This window comes from Oncorhynchus mykiss, chromosome 21 (assembly GCF_057628025.1).
Source record: "Oncorhynchus mykiss isolate SJ-2025 chromosome 21, ASM5762802v1, whole genome shotgun sequence".
Classification (NCBI taxonomy): Eukaryota; Metazoa; Chordata; class Actinopteri; order Salmoniformes; family Salmonidae; genus Oncorhynchus; species Oncorhynchus mykiss.
The window spans coordinates 9,044,777-9,057,897 of NC_143042.1; the positions used below are offsets into that span (position 1 = coordinate 9,044,777).

At 43.0% G+C, this 13,121-nt stretch overlaps 1 protein-coding gene across 2 annotated transcripts; it reads right to left on the reverse strand.

The window, feature by feature from the left end:
* Window positions 1-968: 968 nt before the first annotated feature.
* LOC110499880 (transmembrane protein 53) lies at window positions 969-5,129 on the reverse strand. 2 transcript variants are annotated; one of them, XM_036957137.2, is made up of 3 exons: window positions 4,219-5,129; window positions 2,730-3,394; window positions 969-1,745 (listed from the first exon to the last, which is right to left on the reverse strand). In XM_036957137.2, the coding sequence occupies exons 2-3, from the start codon at window positions 3,370-3,372 to the stop codon at window positions 1,384-1,386; spliced, it is 1,005 nt and encodes a 334-aa protein (XP_036813032.1). In that variant the 5' UTR covers window positions 3,373-3,394; window positions 4,219-5,129; the 3' UTR covers window positions 969-1,383. The 2 variants fall into 2 exon arrangements, with proteins under 2 accessions (XP_036813032.1, XP_036813031.1); XM_036957136.2 differs by having other exon boundaries at window positions 4,294-4,872.
* Between the last annotated feature and the right edge of the window lie 7,992 nt (window positions 5,130-13,121).

A 13,121-nucleotide genomic window follows, 5' to 3' on the forward strand; every position in this document is an offset into this window, starting at 1 on the left:
AGGGGAACCCCTGACTAAACAAACAGAGCTTACGTAAATACTGTGGGCACCCTTAATCAACAATGAGCCACACCTGGGACTGACAGTCCAACAAGGCTACATTCACAATATCAACGGTTCTATCCTGTTACACGTGCGTGCGTGTGTGTGTGCCTATATTTATGCATGGTTCAAAGTCTCTTTGTGCCGGTGCCCGAGGTTAGGCGCAGGTTGTTCCTCGATGCCAAACCCATGTGTGTGCAGTCAACATCACATGGGAGTTCACAGCATGTACCCTTGGCCTTGATACGTCGTCACATACTTAACTTCGCTTCCTCATAAAGAACACTCAGTTTTGTGAGACCAAAACAGACTTAAAAAGTTGAATACAAAGTAGATGAAATATGCAACAGGTGCCAGAAATGCCTGATATGAAACCCCCCCACAGATTGTTTGGCACTCACTACTCGTTGAATTGACAGGCATGAACTCTCTCTTTTTTTCCGGCTCTCTCATATTATCTCTTCCTTATCTCCTGTGTTTCTTTTCTATATCTTTCCTTTCGTCATACCCTCACACTCCTTTCTGTATTCTTCCTCTTCAGTTCTTCCTCATCTTCAAAATGTTTCCTCTCCCTCGCTCTGTACTCCCTGTCACCAGCTATTGAGAATGAATATTTACTCATGTAAAAACAATTACAATCAATATTTACAATAAATCGTAAAAAAATCTATTGCGAATCAACGTATAGTGAGTTGTGTCTGTCATGTGTTTCACCATAAACACAGTGACCTTGCTGTTAACTGGTGCGTATGGACTGTGTCATGGACAATATTGTATAAGCTCACATACAGATATAGTAACTTAATTTGATCACTCTTGTTGCTGAGAATTTTTCAGGAAATGAAGATGAGCTTCGTGATTAACATACATTCACAGAAAATTAACTGAAAACCCACACTAACACAATTATATTAACAGTACTGCACTTTTCATGTTGCCAACTTTTAATAGCCTGAACACTGATCAAGAAACATTATGGACTAAACATTCATTATTTTGCTATGACAATGCAGGTCAAATTAAGATCCTATATCTGTCCAAATAGATAATAATGCGTAGCACAGTCAAAACACATGCTAGGAGTTAGGATTGGATATGTTGTTATTATAGCAACAGGGAAGTAAAACTAGTGTGTTGAGGGTTTGATTCCCTCGTGACCCATCTGCTGAGTTTGTGTCAAACAAGTTTCTATGGATAAACGTTTACATGCTACATGACTACACTATGTTATACTATGTTATAATATTGTTATAACATCTGTTCTAACATTTGTTTTGGAGCATGAGTATGCCGGATTTATTGAATTATCAAACCCCTCAATGTGATTAGCACATGAACCATTTACATCTTAGCCCTGAGGGGGGCGATGTTGAGCGAGTGAAAAAATGTCTCCAGTGTTGAGAGGTACTCCTCCGGGTGACAGCGCAGATGAGCAGCGTGCACAGACTCCTTCCACTTCCTGGTTTCCACAGCAACGCCCCGTTTCCTCCAGAAGTCGAGGATCGCCTCCATGGCGACGGGGTCGCACAGCGCGTCGTTCTCGCAGAAGAAGAAGAGCGCCGGGGCGGTGACGGGGCTGTTGTAGAAGACCTGGACTGACTTGTCGTAGTAGTACACCGTCTGGGACTTGAAGAGCCAGAAGTAGAGCAGAGCAGTGTATTGCACCAGGGGCTCGATACGAGGGAACAGGGTCTTGCCCAGGCCTGAGGCACACACAGACACACACAGACACACACAGGTTATTTTATTTACCAGTCAAGGTTAATTACATTTCAAATGATTTTCTCTGCCACACATCCACAAACTGACCCATACACACATCCACACACTAACCCATACACACATCCACAAACTAACCCATTCACACACCCACACACAAACTAACCCATACACACATCCACACACTAACCCATACACACATCCACAAACTAACCCATACACACACCCACACACAAACTAACCCATACACACATCCACACACTAACCCATACACACATCCACACACTAACCCATACACACATCCACACACTAACCCATACACACATCCACACACTAACCCATACACACATCCACACACTAACCCATACACACACCCACACATAAACTAACCCATACACACACCCACACATAAACTAACCCATACACACATCCACACATAAACTAACCCATACACACATCCACACATAAACTAACCCATACACACATCCACAAACTAATCCATACACACATCCACAAACTAACCCATACACACATCCACACACTAACCCATACACACATCCACACCCTAACCCATACACACATCCACAAACTAACCCATACACACATCCACACATAAACTAACCCATACACACATCCACACATAAACTAACCCATACACACATCCACAAACTAACCCATACACACATCCACAAACTAACCCATACACACACCCACACATAAACTAACCCATACACACATCCACACATAAACTAACCCATACACACATCCACACATAAACTAACCCATACACACATCCACACATAAACTAACCCATACACACACCCACACATAAACTAACCCATACACACACCCACACATAAACTAACCCATACACACACCCACACACTGTCTCAGCAACAGATCCCTCTCCTTTCTCAGAGTAATAATCCAAACTGACAATCCTACCTCCTTTCCTTCCCCTCTCTCACCTTTAGCCATATGCTCCAGCGACCCGACCACCATGCTGTCATAGACATGTCCTACGACCCGTTGGGCCAGGCCTGGGTACTTGTGTGGCTCCCTGACCATCTGGCTGAGCAGCTGGGTGAAGGTGTACCCGCCGATGGAGAAGGCGTGGACCAGAAGGGGGCGACCTTTGAAACGCGGGTCTCCCAGGACCTCCAGGACCTCAGCCCCGTACTCCAGCCCCCAGCGAGGCCACAGGAAGTGCCACACAGTGCTCTCCACTGATAGGATGTCCAGGCCACGTTCCAGGTAGAGGTCCCGGTACTTCGCCATGGCCCCCGGTCGGGCGCCCAGCCACGGGAAAAGCAGGAGGAGGGGACGGGGGGAGGAGGAGGGCGAGGATGGAGAAAGGGTTGGTACATCCAAAGTGGAAGGGGTGAGAACTGAGGAAACATTGTGGTGAGAGGGCAAGTCTGGGAGCAAGGGGGTGGAGAGGGAGTACGAGGGTGAGGGAAAAGGAGTGTCTAGATGGGAGGAGGTGGGGGAGATAATGGGAGGAGAGGGGGCAGGGGTATCGCCCCCTGGTGTCCGGCTGGTGTAGTAGTAGGTGATGCTTCTGGTGACCCTCTGGGCTATGAACCGCCCCTCTCCCACTATCACAGACATGTCTGACCCAGAGTGGGAGTTACTGTGGTGAAGGAAAGGGGGAAAGAATTAGAGCAGGATTGGAAGTTAAGTTACAGAGGGAGAAAACTGCCTGAGTGTCAGTCTGTGCCATCATGCCAACTCTTTGTCACTCATTGTCATGTTTGGCTTGACGATGACAGGTGTTGGCAAACCACAAACAGATCTGGGACCAGGTCAGGAAATATGAGCAAAACAAAAAAATCTGAAATTCACTTGAGGCATAACCAATATACCTCAAATTAAATGAATGTATACCCTACATACATAGTCATGTGCACACAGACATACATGCAAGGTTGTGGGATCCAGCTTATGGGGATCAGGCTTGACTCTCATTTGGTTAGATGTAGATAGTAGTCTACAGATACAGACTCAGTTGGCTGTGCAGCTGCATTCCCCTTTTCTTGTAATAATTGCTCAACCAGTCTGTGACTGCGGTTGTGGGGAACCTTTTTTGGGGGTGACCCTTTTTTTTTTAGCACATGCCTCCCAAAAGGTCTGTAGGCACAGCCCTGCCTTGGACCGTATTAGAACTTTTTTTTAAAGCAAAGAAAGTATATGAATTTGTAAACTTTGGAAAGTTCACACAAACTTTTAAAGCTTAGGACAGTTCAACAACACAACCAAGGGTGTAGCCTGTCCATGTGGTGATAGGTGTCAGTCTTACAGCAGTCTTAAATAAAGGTTCAATAAAAACACAAATACAGGTCCATTTAGATCAGAAACAGACCTTTGTTAATATGCTCTACTACTTCATGCCAAATAACTTCTATTAGGCAAATAATGAAATGGTTAAATAGCTCAGCATCTGTCATTTCAACATACCCAGTTTCATGCAACTTCTTCTAACAAAGCCAACGTCACACAGCAGGCAGCGTTCATAGAGTTCTGCAACTGTACCCCATGAAGAATTTGAGAATCCTCATAGCAGTTGAAAATCTGCCCACCCTCCACGGTCTTCTTTCTGTGAATTAACCTCTTTAATAGATTCGAGCATTCATGAACCGTCCGTTATAAACGAACTCGATAGGGTTGGAAATAACCACAACTTTCAAGATCGTGAGTTTATTCCATTCTACGCCACCCCAGTCCTCTTCCGTGTCCTGTTTTTGCTCGTGCCCTTCGTTTCACTTAGTGGGTGCGGAAAAACTAAACTGCATATTTACATGCGCATTCCCGTTTGCCGTTAAATGTCAAGATATCGGTCGGTTGTCACGGTGTCGCGGTCCACGGACAGAAATAATATTATCGGACCTGTCTTTCCGTTGCATTTTTGGGACTGTTTGAACTGTCATCATTACATTGTAAATAAGTGTAAATGGATAACCTATTTATCATAGTTTCACAAGTGGCATCGGGCGCGCGCCGCTCTTGCACGTTCTGGCTTCATACATTGTGGACAGTGAACTATTGAACAAGAGGAAAATACCGTTTTTCGCTTGGCTGTTCGACAGAGGCACATATTTCAAAAGGACCTCCTCTTCCTGCCAAGAATGTCGGTGTATATCCTATGTTATTTAGGCCATGACAGCAGATCTGTGCTGACGGGTCATACTGGAAAAGTAGGCCTATGTCATTTCACCTAATTTGACCTTCCGTCGTCAAAGTAGATAATAACACGACAGTATGCACACACCGCAGTACATAATGCTGTCATTATGTGTTATTCTATTGGTCATTAGCAGACATGGAGAAAAGTACTTGTTCTGTTCTAGATGCATACCAAAGCAATTCCCTGTGCTGCCACATGGTGGTGCCAGACACCAAGTACATTACTTTGTCAATTGTAGTCAAAGTGGAAGTTTCAGCCTCGTTTAAATATAGAAAGGATTTCTCCTTTCCTACAGTAATGAAGAGTGGAGACTTAGCATTCACTTATCCTATCATTACCTCAAGGAAGGGAGGGTGGGCTACTGCATTTTTAGTGGATTTAAACAAGGCGTATGTCTCATTATTGGTAGAACTGATGTTGTTCAGTTCTGGTCCTAGGGACCCACAAGGTATGCAGGCTTTTGACCGAGCCCCAGTACTAACACACATCATTCAATGAATCAGGTGACTGATTATTAGTTGTTTTGTTGAGTCTGCTGTTTTAATGCTGGGTTTGAACAAAAGCCTGCACATGTGGAACTGAAGAACATTGAAAAATGGAGGCATCACAGAGGATATGCTTTCTATGGCTGCAACTATTCCTGGACTAGGAAGTTCATATTCAACCGGCAGAATGACTAAGTTTAGGCATTGGGATCTAAATGATTTAAGGTTAGGGTTAAGCTTAATTTTATGAGTGAGGGTTAGATTAAGGTTAGGTATAGTTTCAGTGAGGTTAAGGTAAGGGTCAAGGAAAGGCATAAAAGTTAACATTGCGTTCTCGGGTCTACCACCATCCATCGTTATTCATTTTATGCAAGTTAAATATACACTGTCGAAGAAGTTGGAAGCTAGAGGCATAATCCAGAAGAAATTGGAAGCTAGAGGCATAATCCAGAAGAAGTTGGAAGCTAGAGGCATAATCCAGAAGAAGTTGGAAGCTAGAGGCATAATCCAGAAGAAGTTGGAAGCTAGAGGCATAATCCAGAAGAAGTTGGAAGCTAGAGGCATAATCCAGAAGAAGTTGGAAGCTAGAGGCATAATCCAGAAGAAGTTGGAAGCTAGAGGCATAATCCAGATGGAACCAATGTTCTCAATGGAATCCTATTTTTAGTCATCGGCTAAACCCCAATTTTACCTTGGATTTATTTCATCTACTTCTGTGAAAATGGACCATAAAGAATTTAGCTTGTTTTAAGAACCACAGCAATTTAGGCTGCAGCCTTTGAGCTACAACTGGGAATGGCTGGGCCTATTTAATCAAAAGCTTGAACTCTCTCTCTGTGTGTGTGTGTGTGTGTGTGTGTGTGTGTGTGTGTGTGTGTGTGTGTGTGTGTGTGTGTGTGTGTGTGTGTGTGTGTGTGTGTGTGTGTGTGTGTGTGTGTGTGTGTGTGTGTGTGTGTGGGGTCTAAACTCACATCAGAATGAAGTGCACACAGGTAGTCCAAATGTCCAAATGCAACACTCTTTCCGTTGCTTTGAAAGCAAGTGAAACTGAATTAATTCAAACTCCTTATAGAATGTTTTTTTTGAAATATAGCTACCTGGGCACGCCCAACCTCTTCATTTCCATAGAAAAACACCAAGCCCCTAGTTACTGTTGCTAAGGAAAGAAAATCCCTCTGTTTAACCTTTAATCGATGATGATGTAATTAGCTCCATTATGTTAAAACCATTGACTTACATTGTTATACTTCATTTGGAGATAATTTACAAGAATATATTGAAATTGGTTATAACATATGCAATGAGCTTATCATAATACCATTAATTAAAGGTTTATTTTGTGCTTTAGCTGAGGAGGGTCCCATGTACCTCAAAACCCCCATCCCGCTTTATCACTCTACTCATTGGGGTTTCACCAGGGCCATGTGTGTTGTCAGTTGGATTGTGTGTCTGTTTCCAGTGGAGCTGTGTGTGTGTATGTGTGTGGTCAGTTTGGCTGTGTGTGTGTGTTGTTATTCCGTGGCGTTGGTGTTTTTGAAAGCCTGAGATTTCCTATGTCGGACTCAGCAGGATTACTTTCAGGAGCAGTCAGGCAGATAAATGTCAGAGTCCCAGAAAACACCTCTTAGTCCCCCTGGGCCCTGCCCGAGAAGTTCCGCCCTCATGCCTTCACCCCACCTCACACACACACCCTCCAACAACACACGCCCCCCCCCAGCCACTCCCTCCGGACTCCCCTCAGCCCCCCCGTCCCCTTCAACCCCCTCCCCTCCCCTTCAACCCAGACCACTCCTGTTGCTTTCGCATAGTCAACCAGACTTTTTCCCCAGCATTTGTAACGCTCGTCCGAAGAAGAGGACCAAAGTGCAGCGTGGTACGTGTTCATGATTATTTATTCAAACTGAACACTAGAACAAAAATAACAAAGTGGAACAAAACAAAACAGTTCTGTCTGGTGCAAACACAAAACAACTACCCACCAAACACAGGTGGGAAAAAGCTGCCTAAGTATGATTCTCAATCAGAGACAACGATAGACAGCTGCCTCTGATTGAGAACCTACCCGGCCAAACACAAAGAAATAGAAAACATAGAAATAAAGAAACTAGAATGCCCACCCTAGTCACACCCTGGCCTAACCAAAATAGAGAATAAAAGCCTCTCTATGGCCAGGGCGTGACATCATTGTTGCTCCATGGCCCCTATTGTTGAGAAAGAGAGGGAGGGTGAGAGGGATGGGGGTGGAGAGGTAGAACATTTGCCCTGTCTATTCTTTGGCTAGAGGGTCCACCCACAGAGGGGTGTGGACATTCCACTGTGGCTTCCTGCTTTCTATTTCTATCCCTTTCTTTCCCTCTTTCATTCTCCCTTTCACTCTCTCTCTCAATTTCAATTTAAGGGCTTTATTGGCATGGGAAACATATGTTTACATTGCCAAAGCAAGTGAAATAGATAATAAACAAAAGTGAAATAAGTGAACATTACACTCACAAATTACACTCACTGAGTCTGTACATAGTCAAACTTTCCTTAAGTTTGGGTCAGTCACAGTGGTCAGGTATTCTGCCACTGTGTACTCTCTGTTTAGGGCCAAATAGCATTCCAGTTTGCTGTTTTTTGTTAATTCTTTCCAATGTGTCAGGTAATTATCTTTTTGTTTTCTCATGATTTGTTTGGGTCTAATTGTGTTGCAGGACCAGCTTGCTTAGGGGACTCTTCTCCAGGTTCATCTCTCTGTAGATTATGGCTTTTTTATGGAATGTTTAGGAGTCGCTTCCTTTTAGGTGGTTGTAGAATTGAACGGCTCTTTTCTGGATTTTGATAATTAGAGGAGTCTGCCTAATTCTGCTCTGTATGCATTATTTGGTGCTTTACGTTGTACACAGAATATTTGAACAGAATTCTGCATGCAGAATATCCAGGTGTTAGAATGGCCAAGTCAAAGTCCAGACCTGAATCCAATCGAGAATCTGTGGAAAGAACTGAAAACTGCTGTTCACAAATGCTCTCCATCCAACCTCACTGAGCTCGAGCTGTTTTGCAAGGAGGAATGGGAAAAAATGTCAGTCTCTCCATGTGCAAAACTGATAGAGACATACCCCAAGCGACTTACAGCTGTAATCGCAGCAAAAGGTGGCGCTACAAAGTATTAACTTAAGGGGGCTGAATAATTTTGCACGCCCAATTTTTCAGTTTTTGATTTGTTAAAAAAGTTTGAAATATCCAATAAATGTCGTTCCACTTCATGATTGTGTCCCACATGTTGTTGATTCTTCACAAACAAATACAGTTTTATATCTTTATGTTTGAAGCCTGAAATGTGGCAAAAGGTCGCAAAGTTCAAGGGGGCCGAATACTTTCGCAAGGCACTGTAGCTGGTCAATTAATCGCACAAAGTCAAAGAACTACGAATCCTATTCCACCTCGCGCTGCAACACTGCCTGGCTGTGCGCACGTGAAGAGCTGAGTGAAATATTCATTTTTAGAAGCGCTGAGCACATGCATAAAAGTTGGTCTAATTTACTTGAAAGGAAAGTCTACTGAAGTGAGACTGTGTTGTTGTGTTTCTTGGCTATTTACATTGTTTTGTTCACAAGCTAGGTTGTTTTTCTATGTTTGAGTTTTAAATGCTAGGGAAGAGGTGACAACGCTTCTAATGGTCCGACTGAAAGTCACAGTCACAAACATGACTCTAGTCGCGCTACCACGGTAACCTCCCGACCTTAAAGGGGGCAGGTGAAATGTTTTGTCTCATTTGTGATATTTTGGTTAATAGACTCAAGTCACAAAACATGTAATGAAACATTATAAAACTGAGTGGTTCGAGCTCTGAATTCTGCTTGGCTGAAAGCCGTGGTATGTCCAGGCACTCTGTGTTGTGTCGTACTTAGGAACAGCTCTTAGCCATGGTATATTGGCCATATACCACATCCCCTCAGGCCTTATTGTTTAAATATACCACATTAGTTACTTCTTACTAGTAATACATTTATTGTTTTAGAAACATTACAAAGCACGTTTAGCTATTTTCTTTGTCTTTTGGTGTAATTATTGTGGCCCAAAAATATTTTGGCTGGTACTTGCCACAGTGGCTAGTGGACCAAAAAGTTTATTTGAAGCCCTGATTATAACACATACATATACACACAGTTAAGCGTATACCAGTACACACACTCTCACATACACTTGCACACAGTACATTAGAACATACATGCACATAAGAACATCTCTCTCTCTCTTCCTCTCTGTAAGTTATCTCTCTCTTCCTCTCTGTATGTTATCTCTCTATCTCTCTCCCATCTCTCTCTTCCTCCCTGTGTTATCTTTATCTCTCTCTTCCTCTCTGTATGTTATCTCTCTCTCTCCGATCTCTCTCTTCCTCTCTGTAAGTTATCTCTCTCTCTCTCTTCCTCTCGGTACGTTATCTCTATCTCTCTCCCATCTCTCTCTTCTCTGTATGTTATCTCTATCTCCCATCTCTCTCTTCCTCTCTGTATGTTATCTCTCTCCCATCTCGCTCTTCCTCTCTGTAAGTTCTTTCTCTCTCTCCCTCTGTATGTTATCTCTATCTCTCTCCCAATCTCTCTCTTTCTCTCTGTATGTTCTCTCTCTCCCCCATCTCTCTCTTCCTCCCTGTATGTTATCTCTATCTCTCTCTTCCTCTCTGTATGTTATCTCTCTCTCTCTTCCTCCCTGTATGTTCTCTCTATCTCTCTCTCTCTCTCTCTCTCTCTCTCTCTTCCTCTCTGTATGTTCTCTCTCTCTCTCTTCCTCTCTGTATGTTATCTCTATCTCTCTCCCCATCTCTCTCTTCCTCTCTGTATGTTATCTCTATATCTCTCCCCATCTCTCTCTTCCTCTCTGTATGTCATCTCTATCTCTCTCCCCATCTCTCTCTTCCCCTCTGTATGTTATCTCTCTCTCTCTCCATCTCTCTTCTTCTCTGCATGTTATCTCTATCTCTCTCCCAATCTCTCTCTTTCTATCTGTATGTTCTCTCTCTCTCCCCATCTCTCTCTTCCTCTCTGTATGTTATGTCTCTCTCTTCCTCCCTGTATGTTCTCTCTCTCTCAATTCAATTCAAGGGCTTTATTGGCATGGGAAACATGTGTTAACATTGCCAAAGCAAGTGAGGTAGATAATATATAAAGTGAATATATAAAGTGAAAAACAATCTAAATTAACAGTAAACATTACACATACAGAAGTTCCAAAACAATAAAGACATTACAAATGTCATATTATATATATACAGTGTTTTAACAATGTACAAATGGTTAAAGGACACAAGATAAAATAAATAAGCATAAATATGGGTTGTATTTACAATGGTGTTTGTTCTTCACTGGTTGCCCTTTTCTTGTGGCAACAGGTCACAAATCTTGCTGCTGTGATGGCACACTGTGGAATTTCACCCAGTAGATATGGGAGTTTTTCAAAATTGGATTTGTTTTCGAATTCTTTGTGGATCTGTGTAATCTGAGGGAAGTATGTCTCTCTAATATGGTCATACATTGGGCAGGAGGTTAGGAAGTGCAGCTCAGTTTCCACCTCATTTTGTGGGCAGTGAGCACATAGCCTGTCTTCTCTTGAGAGCCATGTCTGCCTACGACGGCCTTTCTCAATAACAAGGCTATGCTCACTGAGTCTGTACATAGTCAAAGCTTTCCTTAATCTCTCTCTCTCTCTCTCTCTCTCTCTCTAGCTCTCTCTCTCTCTCTCTCTCTCTCTATGTTATCTCCCTATCTCTCTTTTCCTCCCTGTATGTTACCTCTCTCTCTCCGATCTCTCTCTCTCTTCCTCTCTGTATGTTATCTCTATCTCTCTCCCCATCACTCTCTTCCTCTCTGTATGTTCTCTCTCTCTCTCCATCTCTCTCTTCTTCTCTGTATGTTATCTCTCTCTTCCTCTCTGTATGTTATCTCTATTTCTCTCTCCCATCTCTGTATGTTATCTCTCTCTTCCTCTCTGTATGTTGTTTCTATTTCTCTCTCCCATCTCTGTATGTTATCTCTATCTCTCTCTTCTTCTCTGTATGTTATCTCTTTATCTCTCTTCTTCTCTGTATGTTATCTCTATCTCTCTCTTCTTCTCTGTATGTTATCTCTATCTCTCTCCCAATCTCTCTGTATGTTCTCTCTCTCCCCATCTCTCTTCCTCCCTGTATGTTCTCTCTCTCCCCATCTCTCTCTTCCTCCCTGTATGTTATCTCTATCTCTCTATTCCTCTCTGTATGTTATCTCTCTCTCTCTCTTCCTCCCTGCATGTGCTCTCTCTCTCTCTCTCTCTCTCTCTCTCTCTCTGTATGTTATCTCTCTCTCTCTCTTCCTCTCTGTATGTTATCTCTATCTCTCTCCCCATCTCTCTCTTCCTCTCTGTATGTTATCTCTATATCTCTCCCCATCTCTCTCTTCCTCTCTGTATGTCATCTCTATCTCTCTCCCAATCTCTCTCTTCCCCTCTGTATGTTATCTCTCTCTCTCTCTCTCCATCTCTTCTTCTCTGCATGTTATCTCTCTCTCTCCCAATCTCTCTCTTTCTCTCTGTATGTTATCTCTCTCTCTCTCTCTCCATCTCTTCTTCTCTGCATGTTATCTCTCTCTCCCTCCCCATCTCTCTCTTCCTCCCTGTATGTTATCTCTATCTCTATCTTCCTCTCTGTATGTTATCTCTCTCTCTTCCTCCCTGTATGTTCTCTCTCTCTCTCTCTCTTCCTCTCTGTATGTTCTCTCTCTCTTCCTCTCTGTATGTTATCTCTATCTCTCTCCCCATCTCTCTCTGTTCTCTCTCTCTCTCCCCATCTCTCTCTTCCTCCTTGTATGTTATCTCTATCTCTCTCGTCCTCTCTGTATGTTATCTCCCTATCTCTCTTTTCCTCCCTGTATGTTACCTCTCTCTCTCCCATCACTCTCTTCCTCTCTGTATGTTCTCTCTCTCTCCATCTCTCTCTTCTTCTCTGTATGTTATCTCTCTCTTCCTCTCTGTATGTTATCTCTATTTCTCTCTCCCATCTCTGTATGTTATCTCTCTCTTCCTCTCTGTATGTTGTCTCTATTTCTCTCTCCCATCTCTGTATGTTATCTCTATCTCTCTCCCCATCTCTCTCTCCCCATCTCTCTCTCTCTCACACACACACACACGCACACACACGTGCGTCTACTTGCATAATCAATCTTACTGATACATATGCACTTTGCCCTTGCATGAGACATAAGCCATATGCTGGAACACTGTTGTGCATTTTAAGAGACCACACACACACACAGTACACACAAACACACACAGTACACACACATATTGGATTTTCCTCCCTTAGATCGTCCTTATGAAAGGTTCCATGTAGACTGTGACAGTTGTATTAGACCGTGGTAGTGGTGCCACAACTCAGTCACTTGGTTTCATATGCCTCTGGTGACCTTTTTTAGTTGACTAGTACACACTCACATACACAATGTACAGAGAATATTATGTTATTTCCAAAGTATGCATACATATTGCTGTAGGGAAGACACACACCTGTATTTAAGAAGCTTAAAGTACCCTCTCCTTTCATTTGACTGTGTTTGTATTCATGTGTGTGAAGGAACTGCATCAATATTCACAGGATATTTTAATATTGAATAGAATCCCATTACAATGTCCACAGATACCAGCGTATATATTGAGACATGCAGGTGTAAAGCACACACACA